This window comes from Pipistrellus hanaki (assembly GCF_964339955.1).
Source record: "Pipistrellus hanaki genome assembly, chromosome: 2".
Classification (NCBI taxonomy): Eukaryota; Metazoa; Chordata; class Mammalia; order Chiroptera; family Vespertilionidae; genus Pipistrellus; species Pipistrellus hanaki.
The window spans coordinates 199,356,582-199,375,377 of NC_140504.1; the positions used below are offsets into that span (position 1 = coordinate 199,356,582).

Genomic DNA, 18,796 nt, shown 5'->3' on the forward strand with positions numbered 1-18,796 from the left:
CCCAGGACGCTAAGGTCACACACAGCGGCACGGCCGTGCTTTAACTTGTTTTAATGCTCTCCAGCACATGCTCCGTGACTTCAGAGCGAGGGGGGAGAGAGACACCGATCGGTGGACCTCACACACGGCCTGACCGGGAATGACCGCAGCCTTTCAGCACACAGACGACCCAGCCAGCAGCTTCTCTCTAAAGCCCGTCCTTCACCACGAAACGCAGTGGGCCCAGCAGAGCAGGAAGAGGTAACGGGCGGCGCGAGGAAAGAGAAACGCTCCCACCGGCTCTCCTCCCAGACACGCCACACCCCGCTCTGCAGAGACCACGGGCCCGGGCACCCGAGGGTGGGAGGCGGCCGGCCCCGCAGGGAGACGCCCAGGGGTGACACGCAAAAGCCGGGGTGCCTGCCGCCAGCCCCCCAGGAGGTGGGATGCTTCCAGGGAGCATGCCTGCAGAGAACGGAGCTGCCCACCGGGCCCTGCTGCCCACGCTGCCCACGCAGCCCACACTGCCGCAGCCGCGACGGCACCAGCCGAGACAGCAGCCCGGGAAAACTGCCCCACAAGAGCCGCGTCCAAAACAAACCCAAGAGCTTGGGGAACCGAGAGAAGACGCTGCCAAGCAGCACCGTTATCCCGCGAACAGGACGGCGGAGGCGGCGGGGGGAACAGAGCAGGCGGGCGCGCTCACAAAAGAAACCAGCGCAGCAGGCGCGTGACGTAAAAATGCCACCACAGCCGGCCGGCGGCTCAGTGGTTAGAGCACTGCCCGCACCAAAGGGAGGAGAGGCAGCCATCCCAGCGGTGCCCCTTTTCCTCCCCCTCCCTCCATCAGTAAACACATCCTCAGGCAAGGATTTAAAAACAACAACACTGGGGAGGGGGGTTGGCGGGGAGGGGAACAGGTAGGAAGTGAGGTCAGAACTGCAGGGCCCAGGGGAACAGGCAGGAAGTGAGGTCAGAAGATCTAGGCCGTGATCGGCAAACCACGGGTTTCAAGCCACATGCGGCTCTTTGGCCCCTTGAGTGTGGCTCTTCCACAAAATACCACGGCCTGGGTCTATTTTGAAGAAGTGGCGTTAGAAGAGGTTTAGGCTTAAAAATTTGGCTCTCAGAAGAAACCTCCATCGTTGTGTTATTGACGTTTGGCTCTGTGGACCCATGAGTTTGCCGACCACTGGGCTATGCCAGTCGGGCGAACACGGTCCCACGGTCACAATACCCGGCGGAGGACGGATGTGAGCACCGGGACAGGCCAGGCAGGGCCACAGGAAGCAGCAGCTCGGAACACCCCGCCCTGAGCCCTGCAGGCACCGCCGGAAGCACCGTCCGCCCAGCTCCTCCTGACCCTGCGTCTCTCGCCCTGGGCAGCGGCTCCCATGCGGGCCGGCCTGTGTGTGTGCGCGGGGTGGAGGCGGGGGGGGGGGGGGGGGGGCGGGGTGCGGGTTTGCTGTCTGCAGAACGGGCCCCTCCCTCCCAGCGGGCCGGCCGGGGCCGATGAACCGAGGGCACATCACACCACGTCCAAACCCGCTATGGGGATCAGGCCCCTGGGCTGGGGCGCCCTGGCCCGTGACACCCACTCGTGTGAAGATGGAGGCTGGGGCTGGACAGGATGGTCCCTGGAGGTCCCTCTGTGTCACAGCTCCGCTCAGAGCCCACCGGCAGGCACACAGCATCGCGGCCCCGGGAGCCCTGCGGGGGGGAGGGGGTGCGGGGCGCGGACCCGGGCCCAGCACAGGCCCAGCACAGGGCGGCCACGGGCACCTGTCGGGAGCTGCTCCCCTGCGCCCACAGGACCTCCCGTCGGTCGGGCACACCATGGCACACCCTCCCCCAACAGCAGCCCCCTCGGCACGCGGTCGGGCGCCGCGGCGCACACGGCTCCGGGCAGAGGCCAGTTAACCCGGGACAGCGGGGGAGGCCTCGGAGCGGGAGCCAGAGGAAGCGCGGGAGGACGGCTGGTTCCTGTAAACGGCCTGTGGCCAGGGACATGGAGCCAAGTTCACCTGCAGAAAACACGCCGTCAGCGGCCACGCCTGCCGTCCCCACCCCCAGCCCGAGGGAGAAGGACGCCATGTCTCCAGCGGGGTCAGCCGGCGGTGACCTGGTTCCTTATAGGGCCTCACGCTGCCGTGAGGTGAGGGCGGGGGCGGGGGGCCTCGGGGAAAAGATACCAGGAGAGACCGAGCCCAGCCGGGGGCCAAAGGGGGCAATTTCGGCCTCAGAATGCCGGCACATGAACGCAGGCAGACGGACACGAGCCCGCAGGCTCTAACTGGGTCAGCAGGATCCGCAGGGACACTGAGCCCCTGGGAGAAAGTTCACGGGGCCAGGATGCCGACAGGGTCCAAAGTCCCCCACGGGTTACTCATTAACCAGGAGGGAAAGGCAGACCCGCCCGGGAGCCAGAAGGGGTCACCCACCTCGGGGGAGGGGCGGTCGGAGCCTCCTGCCCGGAGCGCCGCCGGGAGAAAGTGTGGTGGCGCCGCTGGGCCCCCCACATGCACTCCTGCATCCCACCAGGGGCTGGGCCAGGCGCCCCAACGGGAGGCCCCACACTCCGAATGCACTGGTGCCACGGGCGGTGAGGGGCCCGGGAGACGGGCGCGTCCCGCTGGGTCCTGGGCAGGAAGACTGCCGCGGAGGGTCACCCTGAGGTGCCCTCGCAGCTTCACCAGAGGGGGAGACGGTTCAGGATAAAAGGCTGAGCCCGGCCCGGCCCGTGTGGCTCAGCAGCTGAGCATCGACCAGGAGGTCATGGCCTGATTCCCGTCCAGGGCACGTGCCCAGGTTTCTGCTCGACCCCTAGTGGGGGGCGTGCAGGAGGCAGCCAATCAGTGATTCTCTCTCATCCTTGATGTTTCTTTTTTTTAAATACATTTTTGTTGACTTCAGAGAAGAAGCGAGAGGAAGAGAGAGAGAAACATCAATGACGAGAGAATCACTTATCAGCTCCCTCCTGCATGCGCCCCAACCCCCCAGCCCAACTAGGGACGTGCCCTTGACTGGCATTGAACCTGGGACCCTTCAGTTCCCAGGGCAATGCTCTAGCCACGGAGCCAAACCGGCCAGGGCCCATCACTGACGTTTCTCTCTCTCCCCGCCCCCCCTTCCTCTCTGAAGTCAATAAAAATATACTTAAAAACAAACAACAAAAACCGCTGAGCAAGGAGGAGAGGTGGAGTCTATGACACGGTGCCTGCCCTCCAGGGGGCGGCCGCCCCCACGCCGTGGACACAGGCACACACGGGACCGCGTGGCCATCCCCTCGCCGTGGACACGGCACACACGGGACCGCGTGGCCATCCCCTCGCCATGGACACGGGCGCACACGGGACCGCGAGGCCATCCCCTCGCCGTGGACACGGGCGCACATGGGACCGCGAGGCCATCCCCTCGCCGTGGACACGGGCGCACACGGGACCGCGTGGCCATCCCCTCGCCGTAGACACGGTGCACACGGGACCGCGTGGCCATCCCCCTCGCCGTGGACACGGCGCACACGGGACCGCGTGGCCATCCCCTCGCCGTGGACACGGGCGCACACGGGACCGCGTGGCCATCCCCTCGCCGTGGACACGGGCGCACACGGGACCGCGTGGCCATCCCCCTCGCCGTGGACACGGCGCACACGGGACCGCGTGGCCATCCCCTCGCCGTGGACACGGGCGCACACGGGACCGCGTGGCCATCCCCTCGCCGTGGACACGGGCGCACACGGGACCGCGTGGCCATCCCCTCGCCGTGGACGTGGCGCACACGGGACCGTGAGGCCATCCCCTCGCTGTGGACACGGTGTACACGGGACCGCGTGGCCATCCCCTCGCTGTGGACACGGCGCACACGGGACCGCGTGGCGAGAACGCGCTCCGGTGCCAGCCGGGGCCCCGCGGAGCCTCCGGTTCGTCGTGCGGAGCGTGAGCTCCCTCCCCTGAGCCGGCGGAGACCCCCCAGGCCGCAGGCCGCCGAGGCCCCGCGTGACACAGCGCGTCACCGGCCCCTCAATGCCACAGCCCGGGCCGTGACCCAGCCCGGGACAGCCAGAGCGGAGTCCACTGTGACGAGCAGGCGCCGAGGGCCGAGGTGCTGACCACCGGGGCCCGTGCCGGTCGGAGGTCAGGCCCACGAGCCCTGGCCCCGCCCTTCTTGCCCCAAACCTCAGCGAGCGCCCACCAGCGGGACCGGAAACCGAGCCTCCACGCTGGTCTTCCGGGCGCGGCCTTTCCCGTTTTCTGTAAAACCCACCTTCCCCCATGAGAACTGCCCGGCTCCGTCTCCCTGTCAGGCCAGGCTGGGGGCGAGGAGCCCCCGTGCTGGCTCCTTCACAGAAATCTCTGCCTGAAGAATGGCCGATCGCTGACGGGGAGCGGGCCTCAGCCATCAGTCAGACATCTCCCGACTCCGAAACCGACGCCAGCTCCCTCGCCACAGCACCGCCTGAAGGCTGCACTCGACAGGGAGGTGCCCCCTCAGCCCGCCACGGGCACCGGCTCACCGCCACGGGCACCGGCTCACCGCCACGGGCACCGGCTCACCGCCACGCTGTCTGCTGCACCCGCGGGCGAGGCGGGCTGTGTGGGCCCCCCACAACCAGACCGCACACGGAGGCTCCGGCCAGATGCCCCCTCACGCCCACTGCGGACGCCATGCAGGGAGGCTGGCCAAGACCCCGGGTCCTCCCCCTCGGGGTGGCCAGTGTGGGCATGTGGGTCGTGGGCAGCACGGGCCTCCGTCTACGAATGTGCCCGCTGCCGGCACAGCCCTCGGTGCTCCCCTCACAGCGCCTGCTGGTGCCCATCGCTGCCCGGCGGGCTGTGGGGGCGCCGGCCAGAGGCCCGGGCTTCGCTGGCAGAGGGGACCGGCCGGTGGGAGCCTCGCCCTCTCCATCCTCCCGTCCACCTGCAGGCCGGCACCCCAACCCCACCCCACCCCCTTTTCACCGGCGGGGAAACTGAGGTGGGACCTGACATAACCCAGCGCCCGAGAGAGGAAGTGGCGGAGCCCGGATCCGGGCCCCGGGAGTCCACGCCCTAACCACTAGACATGCTGCCTCTCCAACTTCTAGAAACTTCTCCTTGGCTCGAAACACCAAACGTTGCACCACCTCGTCCTTGCGCAGGGAGATGGGGAAGGAAGCAGCAGGGCAGTCGGAGCTGGAGAAAATGATTTCTCGGGGGGGGGGGGGGGGGGGGAGCTGAGGGCACTGCCTCTCCCCAGCACCCTTCAGCTCCAGCAGGGCCACCCTCACCCAGCAGGTGGGGCCCCACCAGTTTTGCAAAACAAAACTCCAGACTCCTCCTTCCAGAGCCACTGGGGAGGGGGTGCCACCCTCACAGCCCGCCCGCCCGCGTCAGCAGTGAAGACAAAGCTGGACGGGGAGCAGGAGCCCACCCGCCCGCCCGCCCGCCCTCCGGCTGAGGTCCAGGCTTGCTCAGACTCAGGCGGCCAAGACGGGCGTTTGGAAACCAAGGAACGGAAATGGCTGCCACGGCTGAGTCATCAGTTCCATCAGCGCCGCCGGGAGGGGGCCGCAGGCAGCGTGGGCACCGCCCGGCCCGGCCCAGGCGGCTGTCCAGGCCCAGTGCCGCGGCCGGCCATGCCCTCGGGGAGGGGGGAGGGGGGAGGGGCTGGCTTTCTCCTGGTTCTCGGCACAGCCACGTGCCCAGCTCGCCGCCCCGCGAGGCCGGAGCGCACAGGCCGCCGGTCACCACGGCCCAGCTCGGCGGAGGCCGAGGGCAGGCCGTGCACCGTGGAGTCCGGAGGCCGGAGGGAGAGCAGGAAAGGCGGCTGGTTGTCCTGCCGCCCCAGCTCCGTCCTTTAGGGAGCCACACTGGACGCGGCTATGGGCCGGTGTGCGCGCCCTGCCGCCCCCCCGCCGCCCCGCGTCCGGCCGCCAGGAGCAGCCCAGCTCTCCTCCCGGGACACGCAGGGTCAGGCTGTCCGGGTCAGTGGTGGCCGGCGCCGGCTCTGGGTCTGATGTGCTCGGTGTGCGATTAAAAAGGAAGGAGCCCAGCCTCTGGGGGTGAGACGGCCCACCTCCCCACCCCCCTTCCCGGGAGCCCCCCTCCTCTCGCTCTCTTTAAAGAACTTCTCCCGGCCACGTGGCTCCGTGGCTGAGCGTGGACCTGTGAACCAGGAGGCCACGGTTCGATTCCCGGTCAGGATCAGAGGCGTCATCAGCCCCATAAGCCCCATGGTCCCTGCCAGTCCTCTCTGGCGGCCAGCGGCCGGGAGGACCTCTGCACTCAGGCCAGCCTGCTGCCCACTCCCCCCGGGGCCCCAGGCCCCAGCAGCCGGGCAGCAGCACTGCGCCTCTAACAGCAGGGCCGGGCACATGGGTCCTCCTAAGAAAGCGGGTCCCAGCTCAGGGCTGCTCTTGCCTCCAACACTCCACAGCCCGGCTTCGCGACAGACGGACGCTAAGCCATGACACGCACAGCACACGCAACATCAGCCCGTCACACACAACGGGACTCACCCCCACCGTGCAGAGCGCGCACGGCCCAACGCAAGAAAGGGCCGAGGCCCAAGTAGGCCCCGCCCCACAGGCCGCACGCGGTCGGCGCGCACGGCAAGACGCTCACGTCGCTGACCACCAGGCAGGCAGCTCCAGCTGCAGCGAGGCCCTGGCGGTGGCTCAGTCGCTTAGAGCGTGTCCCAATGGGCCAAGGTTCGATCCCGGCTCAGGACACAGACAAGGAGCAAACAATAAAGGCATCAGTAAGCGAAACAAGCCGATTTCTCTCTAAGTCAATAAATAACACTTTAAAAAACAACAACAGTGAGACACCAGCTCACAGCCACTGGGTCGCCCACCATCAGAAACACACAGAACAACAGGCGCCAGCGAGACACGGAGAGCAGAGCCTGTGCCGACTGGTGGGCTGCACACTGGCGCAGGCGGGGCGGAGAACGGCAGGGCGGAAACTGACACAGAATCACCACCGAACCCCCCACTCCACTCCTGCACCAACGCTCACAGCACCGCTGCTCAGTGGAGTCGGACGTGGAAACAGCCCCGTGTCCAGCGATGGACGAACGGACATACAGGCACACACACAGGAACACCAGGAGGCTCCAAGTTGACGACGTGGCTGGGCCTCGGGCACGCTGTGCTCCGTGGCATTAGCCCGACTTGGAAAGACAGAGGTTGTGTGACCCCCTGAAGGGGTCAGGTCCAGGGACAGAGCAGCCGGGGGTGCAGGGGCCGGGGCAGGGGGGAGCGTGACAGGGACAGAGGTCACGGGGGGCCATGGGGAGTTTTGGAGACGGTGGTGGCTTCGGCACAGGAAGCGGTGTGCTTTCTGGGTGGCAGGAGCTGCAAATGGGCAGCTTCCCCCTCGGCCCAAGTTTAGAGAGAAAGTCGGTAACACATAAAACCAAGACCCGCACGCAGGCCCCGTGCCTCCCGGGACGGAGGCACTGAGAGGACGATGGCCATGTGCGCCCAGAGCAGCGCAGAGCAGCGGTGTGCGCAGAGTGGCTGTGCGCGCCCAGGGCAGCGGTGTGCGCCCAGAGCAGCGGTGTGCGGGTGCGCGCCCAGGGCGGCGGTGTGCGGGTGCGCGCCCAGGGCGGCGGTGTGCGGGTGCGCGCCCAGGGCGGCGGTGTGCGGGTGCGCGCCCAGGGCGGCGGTGTGCGCCCAGGGCGGTGGTGTGCGGGTGCGCGCCCAGAGCGGCGGTGTGCGCCCAGGGCGGTGGTGTGCGGGTGCGCGCCCAGGGCGGAGGTGCGCACGCACAGAGCGGCGGGCGCCGGTCCCAGGACTGAGCCCGAGAGTCCCGGGTCCCTCCCGGGTCCCTCACAGCGACAGAAAGGAACCCCACGACCTGGTCACCCGCGATGCAGGAGGAACTCTTACACCTGCACGTGCGTGTGAGCGAGAAGGCGAGGGCGCGCCCACCCCGTCTTCCCCGGGAGTGCCCCCAACCCTATGGACCCGCGTGGGGGGACACCCTGTAGCAACACCCGAGCCACACGGGTGTCAGGCTCCGCCCTCCCTGCAGGGGGACGCCGGCCGGGGCCCCCAATTCAGGACCTGCCATCTTTCTCCCCGGCCCCAGACACGCGTGCTCACACAGGCCTCCAAGGGAGAACGGGATGGACCACGGTGTGGGCCAGCGCCCGGGAGCCAGCGCCCCCAGGAGAGCCGGGCTCAGACCACTCCGCAGACCAGGCCCCGGCGCCGCCCCGGGCATGGCCCAGACACGGGGACGCGGAGGAGGGTCCCCGAGGGCGAAGAGAGAGGAAGAGGGCCCAGGCCGATGACCGTCCGCGCTGTCAGTGCCGCAGGCTGGGACATCACCCTGTAGGCAGCCCTAACGGGGACGAGAAAAGCCAGTGTCCTCAATGTTCAATGGCCACAGCCTCGACACCACGGAGGCTGACCCGCTGTGGGGCAGGTGCCCACAGAGACAGGCCCACCCCAGTGCACACGCAGCCCCAGATGCCCAGATCCAAACAGAGCCTGCTGGCTCTGCCGGGCACGCCCATGGCACCGCAGTCCTGGTTCCCACAACCCGCGTGTGAAACCGACACTGAGAGGTGTCAGCGTAAAGTAACATGATGTCAGGACGGCTTTCAACAACACCCCGTCTCCACACAGAGGGAGGGTCAGACCTGTCACCGCTGAGCTGGGCGCGGGTCGTGAACCAGGCTCTGCCGGTGCCGCGAGGAGGGACCCCAGACATGACAGGACACAGCACTGTGTGTCTTGGCACGCCCGCCGCCATGGCAGGGCACCCCTCGCTGGTCGGGGAGGGGGGGCACGCAGGCCGTGAGCTGCGAGTGACCCCGGGATCGGCCCACAGCCCCCTGCACCACCGTCTCCTCGGAGGCAGAGCAGCCCGGCCGAGGCCCGGGCCCGTGAGCCGACCGCCAGCGCCCGCCACCCGTCAGCCTCCGGGAGGCCTCATCACGGGGAGCCCGGCCCGCACAGAACACAACTCAGACATCGACGTGTCCGAGGAAACACCACAACCGGCAGAACGATCGGCTTCCGGCTCCGACGGCAGTGAGGTTGGCTGACAGCGGCCACCGGGAAATCGTCGCGGCTCGCCCCCACGCTCCGGGAGCAGAGCAGAGCAGAGCACACCGCTCCCGAGCCCACGCCCCGCACGCGCGCTGCCTGCGGGAGGCTTCCTACACTCGGCCCAGACGGAGCATCGAGATTCGGAGTCACCGGGCTGCGGCAGCAGGACCAGGCGCCAGGCCCACGGGTGGAGGCCTCACTGCGCAGCTCCCAGCGCGGGGCCGGGGGCCACTGCTCCTCCACGGTCCCACCAAGACCCTCCGGGACCCCGTGGCGGGCCTCCCGGCCCCCCTCCAGAGCCTCGCCCGCCGCCCGGGAAGCAGCCGCCCACTCGCTGAGCCGTGCGGAGGCAGCCCGCAGCTCACCTAGCTTTCACAGCTCAGAGACCTTTGTAAATCGAGACAAAACCGACGAGGGTCAGGCGGGCTGGGCCACACTCCCTGCGCACGAGGACGTTAAAAAAATCACAGTTTTGATAGTTCTGCAAAAAAACTTAGCAAATTTACAACAAAACTGTCAAGTAATTAAGGCAAGGCACTTCACACATGAACTTAAACTGCTAATTAAAATCCCCTCGCTTAATTGACTACATTTGCATATCATTCAACTTGGGAGCGTAATTTTTTTAATGGTTTGGACAAATCGGTTGTAACCTCCGGGAGTGGGCAGCAGCCGGGAGGCCCAAGGTGGGTCTGGGGCGCCAGGGGCATGACCCCAGGCAAGGGGTCCCCCACCCGGCAGGCCGGACACCCCACGCGTGTGCAGTGTGGTGACGGTACCTCCCTTCTGCCCAGCTCACCTGACTCCACGCCCAGCGGGTCCCAGAACCACCCGGAAGGCACTTCCCTCCCCCGGGAGCAGGTCCCGGCCTCCCGCCCACCAGCGCCAGCCCTGCCCTGGAGAGACCCCCTCACCCTCCAGTAGTGACGGGTCCGAGTGCAGATGACCCCGCTGACCGTCCACAAGCACCAGCCCAGCCAGCAGAGCCCGGCACGCGTGGGCTCGTCCTCAGAAGGGCCTGCCAGGACTCGGCCCAGGAGCCCAGGGCTGCTCGGACCCGGCCGGACCACGCCCACGTCCCAGGCGGGGGCTTCCACGTGGTTCTCAGCGCAGCACCCACAGTCCACGGAATTGGCGTTTTCCCCGCACCGGACCCCGGGCCTGCACAGGCACCCAGCCCCGCACAGCCTCGCTCCGACGGGCACGTGCAGCAGCGAGTGCACAGAAGCCGGCGCCGGGCTGCCCGCGCGGCCCCAGGACGGCGGGTAGCAGGGCCTCGCCCCCGTGCGGCTCTGCCTGACCCGAGGCCGCGGCGAGCCCCGGCAGAGCCGCGAGCACCACGGCGAGCAGGAGGCCACGCACCCCAGCTCTGCAGACGGAGACGGGGCAGCAAGGACCACAGGTGGGGAGGAGATGGGCTGGCACCAGCCCCCCATCACCGCAGGCCTGAGCGGCAAGACAGCGCCACGGGCTGGGCTCGGGGCAGCGCCACGGCGACGGCAAACAGGCCGGCCGAGCAGCAGGAGCTGGCACGCTCCCCGGGGGGATGGTGGCGCCAGCCCCCGACTAGAGGCTCTCGCAGGTCCCCGGGCCCGTGGTCACAGGGGGGTCCCCGGTGCCTGTCAGTGCTGATGGGGGGGCTGTACGGGCTCGGGCCGTCCCTGACCTAGGTCACTGCACGGGAGCAGAGACCGGGCCTCAGCCTCCGGAACGTGCTGTCCCCCAGCGAGCGGCCTGGGGAGCCCCCCAGCTGGGAAAAGCGGGGACCAGAGACCATCGCCCAGACCCTCCCGACACGACGTCAGCCCTGCCCCTGGCAGAGGAGAGTGACGTGGGCACAGACACCCGCCCCTGGTGAGGGTCCCCAACACGCACCCCCCCACCCGACTGCTTCTGGCACGGCAGCCCGGACCTCAGTGCCACCCACACACAAGTCTCACCCTGCGGCTGGGGCTGCACAGCTCAGCTGCCATCGGCGACTCACCCCTCACACGGGGTCCGGACCCGCTGCACCTCGGCCCCTCGGGGCAGAGTGAGCCCGACAAGTGCCCACTGCCCTCCCCTGCCTGGGCCCGAGCGACCCCCTCGCGCGGCCCTGCCCGCCGCCCATTTCTCCGCAGCAGGAAGCCTGCTTCCACAGAAGCGTTCCTCCCCAAGGACCAGCCAGCGCCCGGGGAGGCCGGCCGGGCGGGCACCTCGCAGGCTGGCAGGGCCGGGCCATGCTGGACGCCGCCATCGGCGGGCGGCAGGCGCCTGTCGGGTGCCCTGTCGGCGTGGCCCGGCTCCTCCGGGTGCCCACACCACGGACCTGAGCAAGCACCGTCTCCAAAACCCAAACCGGCAGGACAAGCGCCTGCCAAAGGCCCCCGCCCCCGAGAAAGCCCCCCCCCCAGCCGTCAGAGCGGAGCTGCTAGCGCCCGAACGTCATGCCTCCGAGCCCCTCGATGGGCTGACGGAGCCCCCGCCCGCCCGGTGAAGCCCGGCACAGCCCGGCGCCCATCGTGGAGCCGGGCCGAGGCCGGCCAGGCCGGCCCCCTGACTGCCCGAGTGCCTGCCGACGGTGCGGCCCTGAGTCCTTACATCACACAGTGACGCCGGGAAGGCGCAATCCCCGCGCCCAGTCTGGGTCTCCCCCAAACACCCACTCACGGCCCTGGGTGCCCAGCAGGGGGGCTCCCTCTGCCCAGCATGGGCCCCATCCCTCTGGTTCCCGCCACTTCCCTTAAAGTTGGTGTCCAGTCCAGGTCCTCATTTTATTTTGTTGTTAATCCTCGCTGAGGGCATTTCCCACTGGTCTTCAGAGAGTGGGGGGTGGCGGGGGAGACAGAAGCATCGACGTGAGGGACACCCCGAGGGACACCCTGCCTCATGCCAGGGCCTGCCACAGAGGTAGCGCCTCTGACCGGAATCAAACCCGGGACCCTTCGGTGCTCACGCAGCCGGACGCTCTACCCACTGAGCCAAACCGGCCAGGGCTGGGCCCTTCATGCCCGCAGTAAGCAGACACACGTGGGGGTGACGCCCAGCGCTGGGGGACCCCAGAACCTCCCTTGGCCCCTCCTCGGCGGGGTCCCAGCAACGCCCCCGAGACAGCCAGCCGGGCGCAGCCAGGGGCCACGGGGCCGGCGGCGGGGAGGGAGGTTCCTGGAGAGCCGTCCTCCTGGCGAGCCCGTCCCCCCTCCGCGGGCCCCGCTCCTCGCCCGCCGCCACCAGGTGCTTCCTGAGCAGACGTCACCTGGACCAGCCCCACCCGCTCTTCCTGGGCCCGCCCCCGAGGTCAGGACGGAGGCTGGGGGGCCGGGGCCACACTGTTCCCACGAACAGCCGGCCAGACACACCCCCCACACGCTCCCAAGCAATGACTTCCTGTTCCTCCTGCGAGTCTGGCCCGCCCCCCGCGTCTGAGCCGGTTCACAGGCACAAGGCGCGCCCGGCCGCCATCTCGCTGCCGCCCGCCCGCCCGGCACTGCCAGGGGAGGGGACGGCCTCAGGAAGGGACGGTCTCCTCCTCCAGCTCTCACCGATCCCAGGGAAATAATCCAGCCTCTGGGTTTTGACTCAAAACAAAGAAACTTTTAAAAAACATTTCGGTTGAGACTTGCATAATTCTTCCAGCCAGAGGCCTCCCTCGCTTTCGCAATCCTTAGAAAGAGCCACATTATTGCTGCTTGTGTAACAGTCTCGGGCCGTGGTCTGGCCGCCGCCGCCGGCACGGGCACCTCCCGCGGACGGTCTGGTGCGGCCCGGAAGCGCCGGTGGCCGGTGTGGGGCTGGGGTCACGCTTCCTCCCGCCCGTCCCGTCCGCCTCGCCGACACCCAGCACCGACGGCACGGCCCGCGCCGCTCACGGGCCGAGGGCGGCAGGGGCGGAGGCGAGGGCCGCTCGGTGACCTGCTGCCCCCAGTGCGACGCCCGCGGCAGGGAAACCCCAGGAGGGAGGCAAGGGGCCCAGCCCAGCTCCAGAGGAGGAGCTGGACCCGGGAGGTGGGCCATTCCGGGAGAACCACCGGACCGGGCTGCTCGCTGCAGACAGACAGACGGACGGACACCAGGCAGCCCCCCTCCCCTGCTCCACAGCCAGGGACAGGGTGCAGGGCAGACCAACCGCTGTTCCCCATTTGAGAAGACACCCCGCAACCTTTACCCTAATGTCCAGACTGACGCACAGACCCATCCTTCTGCATGGGGGGGGGGGGGGGGGCGCGCCAGGAGCCTCCTCTCAAAGCATCACCCAAGATGGCACCCCACCTTCTCAGCCAACGGTCTGGAACCAGGAAATCACCCCGAAACCCCACAAAACAGAGCACACCCAGGGAACACAGGACAGTGGACCCTCGAGATCGCGGGGGGCCCGGCGGCCGGGGGAGCACAGCTGCCCACGGAGAGGGGTTCCTGGAGGGACACGCTGGCCGGAGCCGCTCCCCGATGGGACCCCCTTCCCATGGGAATCCTAGCTCAGAGGTCCCCCTGAGAGGGGTCCTGAGAGGCCAGCTGCTCGAGGCTGAGCGCCGGGAAGCCAGCGTCCACTTGACAGACCGTCCAGCCGTGGGCGCTCCGCCACGCCCCGTGGGCCAGTGGGCGGCCGGCCTAACACGCCAGCCACACGCCAGGGCCACCCTGCGGGAGAGCCCCCTGGAACTCGGTCGGAGGGACGGAGGGACACAGGGACAGAGGGACGGAGGGACAGCACTTCCGAGGAGCCCTGCTGGGGCCCCAGGAACGCAGGCAGCGACCGCCCGGCGTCCCCGAAGGGGCAGCACCTGGTCCCGGCAGGAGGAACAGCGGCTCCCGACACCCAAGCGCCAGCGACGGCACCCGAGCCGCTAGCACCAGCCCGACGAGGCCGACGCCACCGGACCAGCTGGGGAGGCGGAGTCCCAGCAGCAAACGGACACGTTTCCGCCCGGGGACACCGACCCCTCCACACCGGGAGGAAGCGGCTGCCGCCACGTCCCACGTCCCGGTGACACGTGAGGAAACCGAGGCACAGGCTACGCAGCCCGCTCAAGGCCACCAGGCCAGCGAGGCCCCACGCGGCTCCCACCCAGCCAGGCCCTGTGGCGCCCGGACAGCAGGCGGGGGAGCTGCGGGGCCCGTTACAGCAGAGGCGGCAGGAGGAAGGCCCCAGCCCGCACCCGCGATGCCGCCCTCGCAGGGTTTCCAGCCAGAGCTGGCACCCGCCCCGGCTCGGTGCCGCCGGCAACCACAGGAACCGCCGGCCCCGCTGAGGGGCGCAGGCGACGGGCCTGGGGACACCGCCCACGGCACAGAAGCGAGACCCAGCGTCCGTCTGGCAGGCCCGGCGACACCTCGGCCGCTAACACCCGGGACGCACTTCCTCCCCGCAGAGCCTCCGCCAGGGGAGCCGGCCCCGAGGGCAGCTCCAGCCCCGCTGTGTGCCTCCCGCCGTCCTCGGCGCATCAGAGACATCACAAGGAGCTACAAAGGACGTGGAGGCATCCACGCGGCCATGGACGCGCCCTCCAGAGCCCTAGGAGGAGCGGGCGGCGCTGGGAGGGGTCTCCCCAGCGGCTGCTCCCAGAGCCAACAGCCTGGGCAGCTGTGGGTCCCCCAGCCCGAGGCCGGACCCTCCCCTCACGTGGTGCCTCTGGCATGTAGACACGAGCACACGGCTGTGCTGGGAAGATTTAAAGGGGACCACACACCCCAAGCCTCCATGGTGCTATCAGAGCCAAGGCAGCAGGGCGAGGGGGCCAGGCTGGCAGGAAGAGCCCAGAGGCGGGGTAGGGTGGTTGTGGGGGGGCAGCAGGAGGGCGGGCAGGAGCCCTGGAGCTGCAGCCGGCAGAGACGGGGACAGACCTGGGGCCAGGCCACGGTGAGGACGGGGCTGGGCTGCCGAGGCCTGGAGGCCCACCGCTTGGGAAACGTTTTAAGCCCGTCCACGCGCTTTCCGAGCGGCTCTGGGAGGGCACTGAAGCGGAAGGGGCAGTGCTGACCATCTGCCGCGGTGGCCGGAGTGAAAGTGAGCTCCGACCGCAGTCTGTGCCCTCTCCCCCGGCCGTGCCCTCCCCGCCTAAGGACACAGCCCGCACGGGCGCGGGGCTGCTGCGGGCGCCAGGCCGGCCGCGGCGGCGGCGGCGACAGAGGCAACCCCAGGCCGGCAGGAGACCGCAAACACACACATGACCCAGATTCGGACACAAACACGGAGCAGACACGCCCTGCCAGACAACACCCTCTGCTGTCCGCGCTGAAGGTGAGGGCCTGCCATGGCCTCGCCCGCCAGCTCCAGGCGGCCAGGACCCACCCGTCCCCCACACGGGCCCCTCAGGCCACGCTGGCTGTCCAGGGTGCAGCCACCCCAACTGGAAAGGCTCCCAGGTCCAGGGAGGGACCAGCATGCCTCCGAGAGCCAAGTCCACCTCAAACGAAGGGCCCTGCCGGCAGCCTTCCCACCAGCACCCCCGGCGCACCCGCTGCCCCACGGCAAACCACGGTCTGCACACAGCTGCCACCTGGGCACTGGGCTAGCCAGGGCAGAAGCGTGCGCGCGCACGCACACACAGGCACACACAGGCAAGCACGCACACACACACAGGCGAGTACACGCACGCACACATGCACACACACACACAACACACACACACGCGGCGCCCCTTCCGAGCACAGGCGACAGGCCCTCATTCCCAGCCCCTCCTCCGCTCCCAAGACTGACACTCCGCTGGAGGGGCGCCCAGAGAAATCGGGCGGGGAGCTCTATTCACAGATTCAGAAAAAGAAGTTTGATGCAATAGCTGAATTAATTAGCCTCCCAGAATAGCTGAGCCAGGGCAGCGTTCTGTGCAGCTTTAATAAGCCTGGAAATGCAAAAGGAAAGTTGCAGATTCGTGGGGAGGGGGCGACGCCGAGGGAAGCTGGTGAGGACCTCAGTGGCCGCGTCCAGTGTCCGGCAGTACCGGGAGGGGCCAGGCACACACCGGCGCCGCCTGGCCTGCCTGCCCTCCCTGTCCTCCAGGCCGAGGCAGAGGGACGTGGGCGCCTCCGAAACAAACTGCAAGCCACAGGCCCCTCAAGCTCCCGCCTGGGTGCCCGCTGCACTCACACGGACTCTGGGCTCCCTCCCTGGAAGGCCCGGGAGACACAGAGCTGGAGTCCCCAAGTCTCGGCCCCCTGCCAGGGCGCCAGGACACGGCTCTGCCTTCCAGTTTCCCGGGACTTCCAGGCACACAGAGGCTCGGCCGGGCCAAGTCTGTCCGCGGGAGCTGCGGGCAGGCACCCCTCGGTCTGCGGGTCTGGGAGCTCCGTGGTGACGGCAGTGCCCTTTGCCCCCACCTGGTCTGGACACTTCCCGGGTGCCCAGAGGAAGGCAGGCCTGGCGGCCCAGGTCTCACTTCCCAGGACCCTGGGCAGGAGCGTCCCGAGGCCCAAGGCCTGCCCTGCCCCGCCTTTCTGGGCAGCTGCGCGGCCGGAGGGCTTCTCCCCCCACGGGGCCGGGCCAGGCCCTCCACGCCAGGCCAGGCCGGCCGCCAGCCCTAGGGCTCAGGCAGGAGGGGGCCGCCCCCCCAGCCACAGGGCCATCCGGGGACTCCAAAGCTAACCTGACTCTCCTTCAAACAAAGCAAAACCCTGCGCCGTGGGGGAGGCAGCGCAAAGCAGGTCTCAGCCTGCAGAGACAGGGCCCCTGCCCGGGAGGCCCCCACCCTCGCCGGGCCCGGCCCGGCCCCACCCCGCCCGTCCGCCCGCCCGCTCCCTCCCTCCCTCGCTCCCCGGCCGGCGGGGACACTCACCAGGGGCACCCTCCGCTTGTACTTGTTGCCATAGTCGAACTTCTCCTTCACGTCGTCCAGGCAGCGGCCCAGGCGCGCCTGCTCCTCCTTGCCCGTGTAGTCCTGGCTCAGCAGGATGTAGGCCCGCCAGTTGGCAGAGTCGAAGCCCCAGTGGCAGGTCCGGTTCTCCAGCGCCTTGTGCGAGTGCACCACGAACTTGTGCGGCGGGTACATGAGGCGGCAGTCGAGGCACTGGATGCAGGCGGCGCTCGGGCTGCTGTAGAGCTCGGGCACCAGCAGCCCCTTGCACTTGCCGAAGCACTCGTGGTACACGCGCAGGCTGCGCTCGCGCAGCTCCAGGCCCAGCGCCAGGCCGGCCGCCAGCTCCTTCTTGCAGGGCGGCGGGTAGGCGCCGCCGTAGAGCAGCGCGTTGCACAGGCGCTCGGCGTCCGTCTTGGTGATGAGCCCGCACGAGGGCGCCGAGAAGGGCAGGATGCCCATGACTTTGAGGATCTCCAGCTGGTCGGCCGTGCAGCGCGAGCAGTAGATGTGCAGCTCGTCGCACACGGAGTTGATCTGCTGCAGCGAGAAGTCGCGCAGCACCGAGTTGAGGATCTGCGGCAGGCACAGGCGCTTCTCGCCGCCCACCACGAAGCACGAGATGGTCTCGCCCTCCAGCACGGTCTCGCAGCGCTCGGTGGAGCGGTCGGACGGCATGAAGAAGGGCCCGGGCAGCACGGGCGGCGGCGGCTGGATGGCGGGCAGGTGCAGCACGGGCGGCGGCTCGGCGGCGGCGGCGGGCAGCGGGGCGGACACGGCGGCCGCGCCCGCCTCCTTGGCGCTCTCCTTCTTGTAGGCCTCCTGCGCCCAGCGCGCCGAGAAGGCCGCCGGGCCGCCCAGCGAGCTCATGGAGCTCAGGTGGAACTGCTCCAGCGTCTTCTGCAGCCCCGGGTGCGGCTGGAAGCCGCCGCGCCCGCCCGCCGCCGCCTCCATGGCGCGCTCCGGCTCCGCGGGCCGCTCCCGGTCCCGCGCGCCGGGGCCCCCGCGGCCGCCGCCGCCGCCCCGCGCGCCCCGGCGGCGGCCCCGGCCCCGGCCCCGGCCGCCCCCCGCCGCCGGCTCCCGGACGATCACGGCCGCGGCCTCGGCCTCGCCCGGGGGCGCGAAGGGGAAGGCGGGCGGGGCGAAGGGGTCCCGCCGCTGCAGCCCGCCGCCGCCCGGGCCCGGCGCCACATCCACGCGCCCCGCGCCGCGCCCGCCGCCCGGGCCCCCCGCGCGCCCCCCGCGCGCCCCCCGGGCCCTAGGCGCGGGGCATGCCCCCGCGCGCGCCGCCAACGCCAACGCCAACGCTCGCGGGCCCGGGGCACGCGGGGGGCGCGCGGGCAGGTGCCGGCGCCGCGAGGCGCGAATCGCCGCGGTGGCCGAGGCCGCGGGGCCCGGGAGGAGCGGGGGCGCGGGCGCGGGGCCCGCCGGGCCGTCCTCGCGCGGCGCGCCGCCGCCCCGCTCCTCCCACCGCGCGGCGCCCGCCCGGCTCGTCCCGGCGGCGCTGGCCGGCCGCGTCGCGCCCGCCGCCGGCCGCCCCGGCCCGGCCCTGCCCGCGCCCACCCCGCCGCCCGCGCCGGCTCCGCGGCCCGCCCGCCGGCCGCCCCCCGCGAGCGCGGCCTCCGGGGCGGCGGAGCGCCTGTGAGGCGGCCTCAAAGCACGGCGGCGGCGGCGGCGCGGGGATCGGCGTACATCCTCCCGGCGGCTCGCTCCGGCTCGGACTGAGCGCCCGGCGTTGAGCTCACGCCGCCCCGCCCCGCGCCCCGCCCCGCGCCGCGCCGCCGCCCCGCCCCGCGCGCCGTCCGGGCCGCGCGTCCGCCTCAGCCGAGCGCCGGCCAGGAATGCGACCGCCCCGCGGCGGCTCTTCCAGGAACGCGCGCTCCCCCGCCCGCGCCGGGCCGCTCGGCCGCGCTCGGGCCTGTCCGCCTGACACTCGGCCCCGTCCGCCCGGCACTCGGCCCTGCTCGGCCCCGCCCACCTGGGACTCGGCCCCGCTCGGCTCCTCTAG

General features: G+C 70.1%; 1 protein-coding gene across 2 annotated transcripts in view; it reads right to left on the minus strand.

Annotated features, from left to right (window-relative positions):
* Positions 1-18,520, minus strand: part of SKI (SKI proto-oncogene) — a 47,981-nt gene extending 29,461 nt beyond the window's left edge. Inside the window, exon 1 of one of the 2 annotated variants that reach the window (XM_084875779.1) lies at positions 16,771-18,520. In XM_084875779.1, the coding sequence (XP_084731905.1) occupies positions 16,771-17,742 (972 nt within the window). In that variant the 5' untranslated portion in view covers positions 17,743-18,520. The remainder of the gene's footprint in view (positions 1-16,770) is intronic. The other variant, XM_084875778.1, reaches the window with a different exon arrangement.
* Positions 18,521-18,796: the final 276 nt, after the last annotated feature.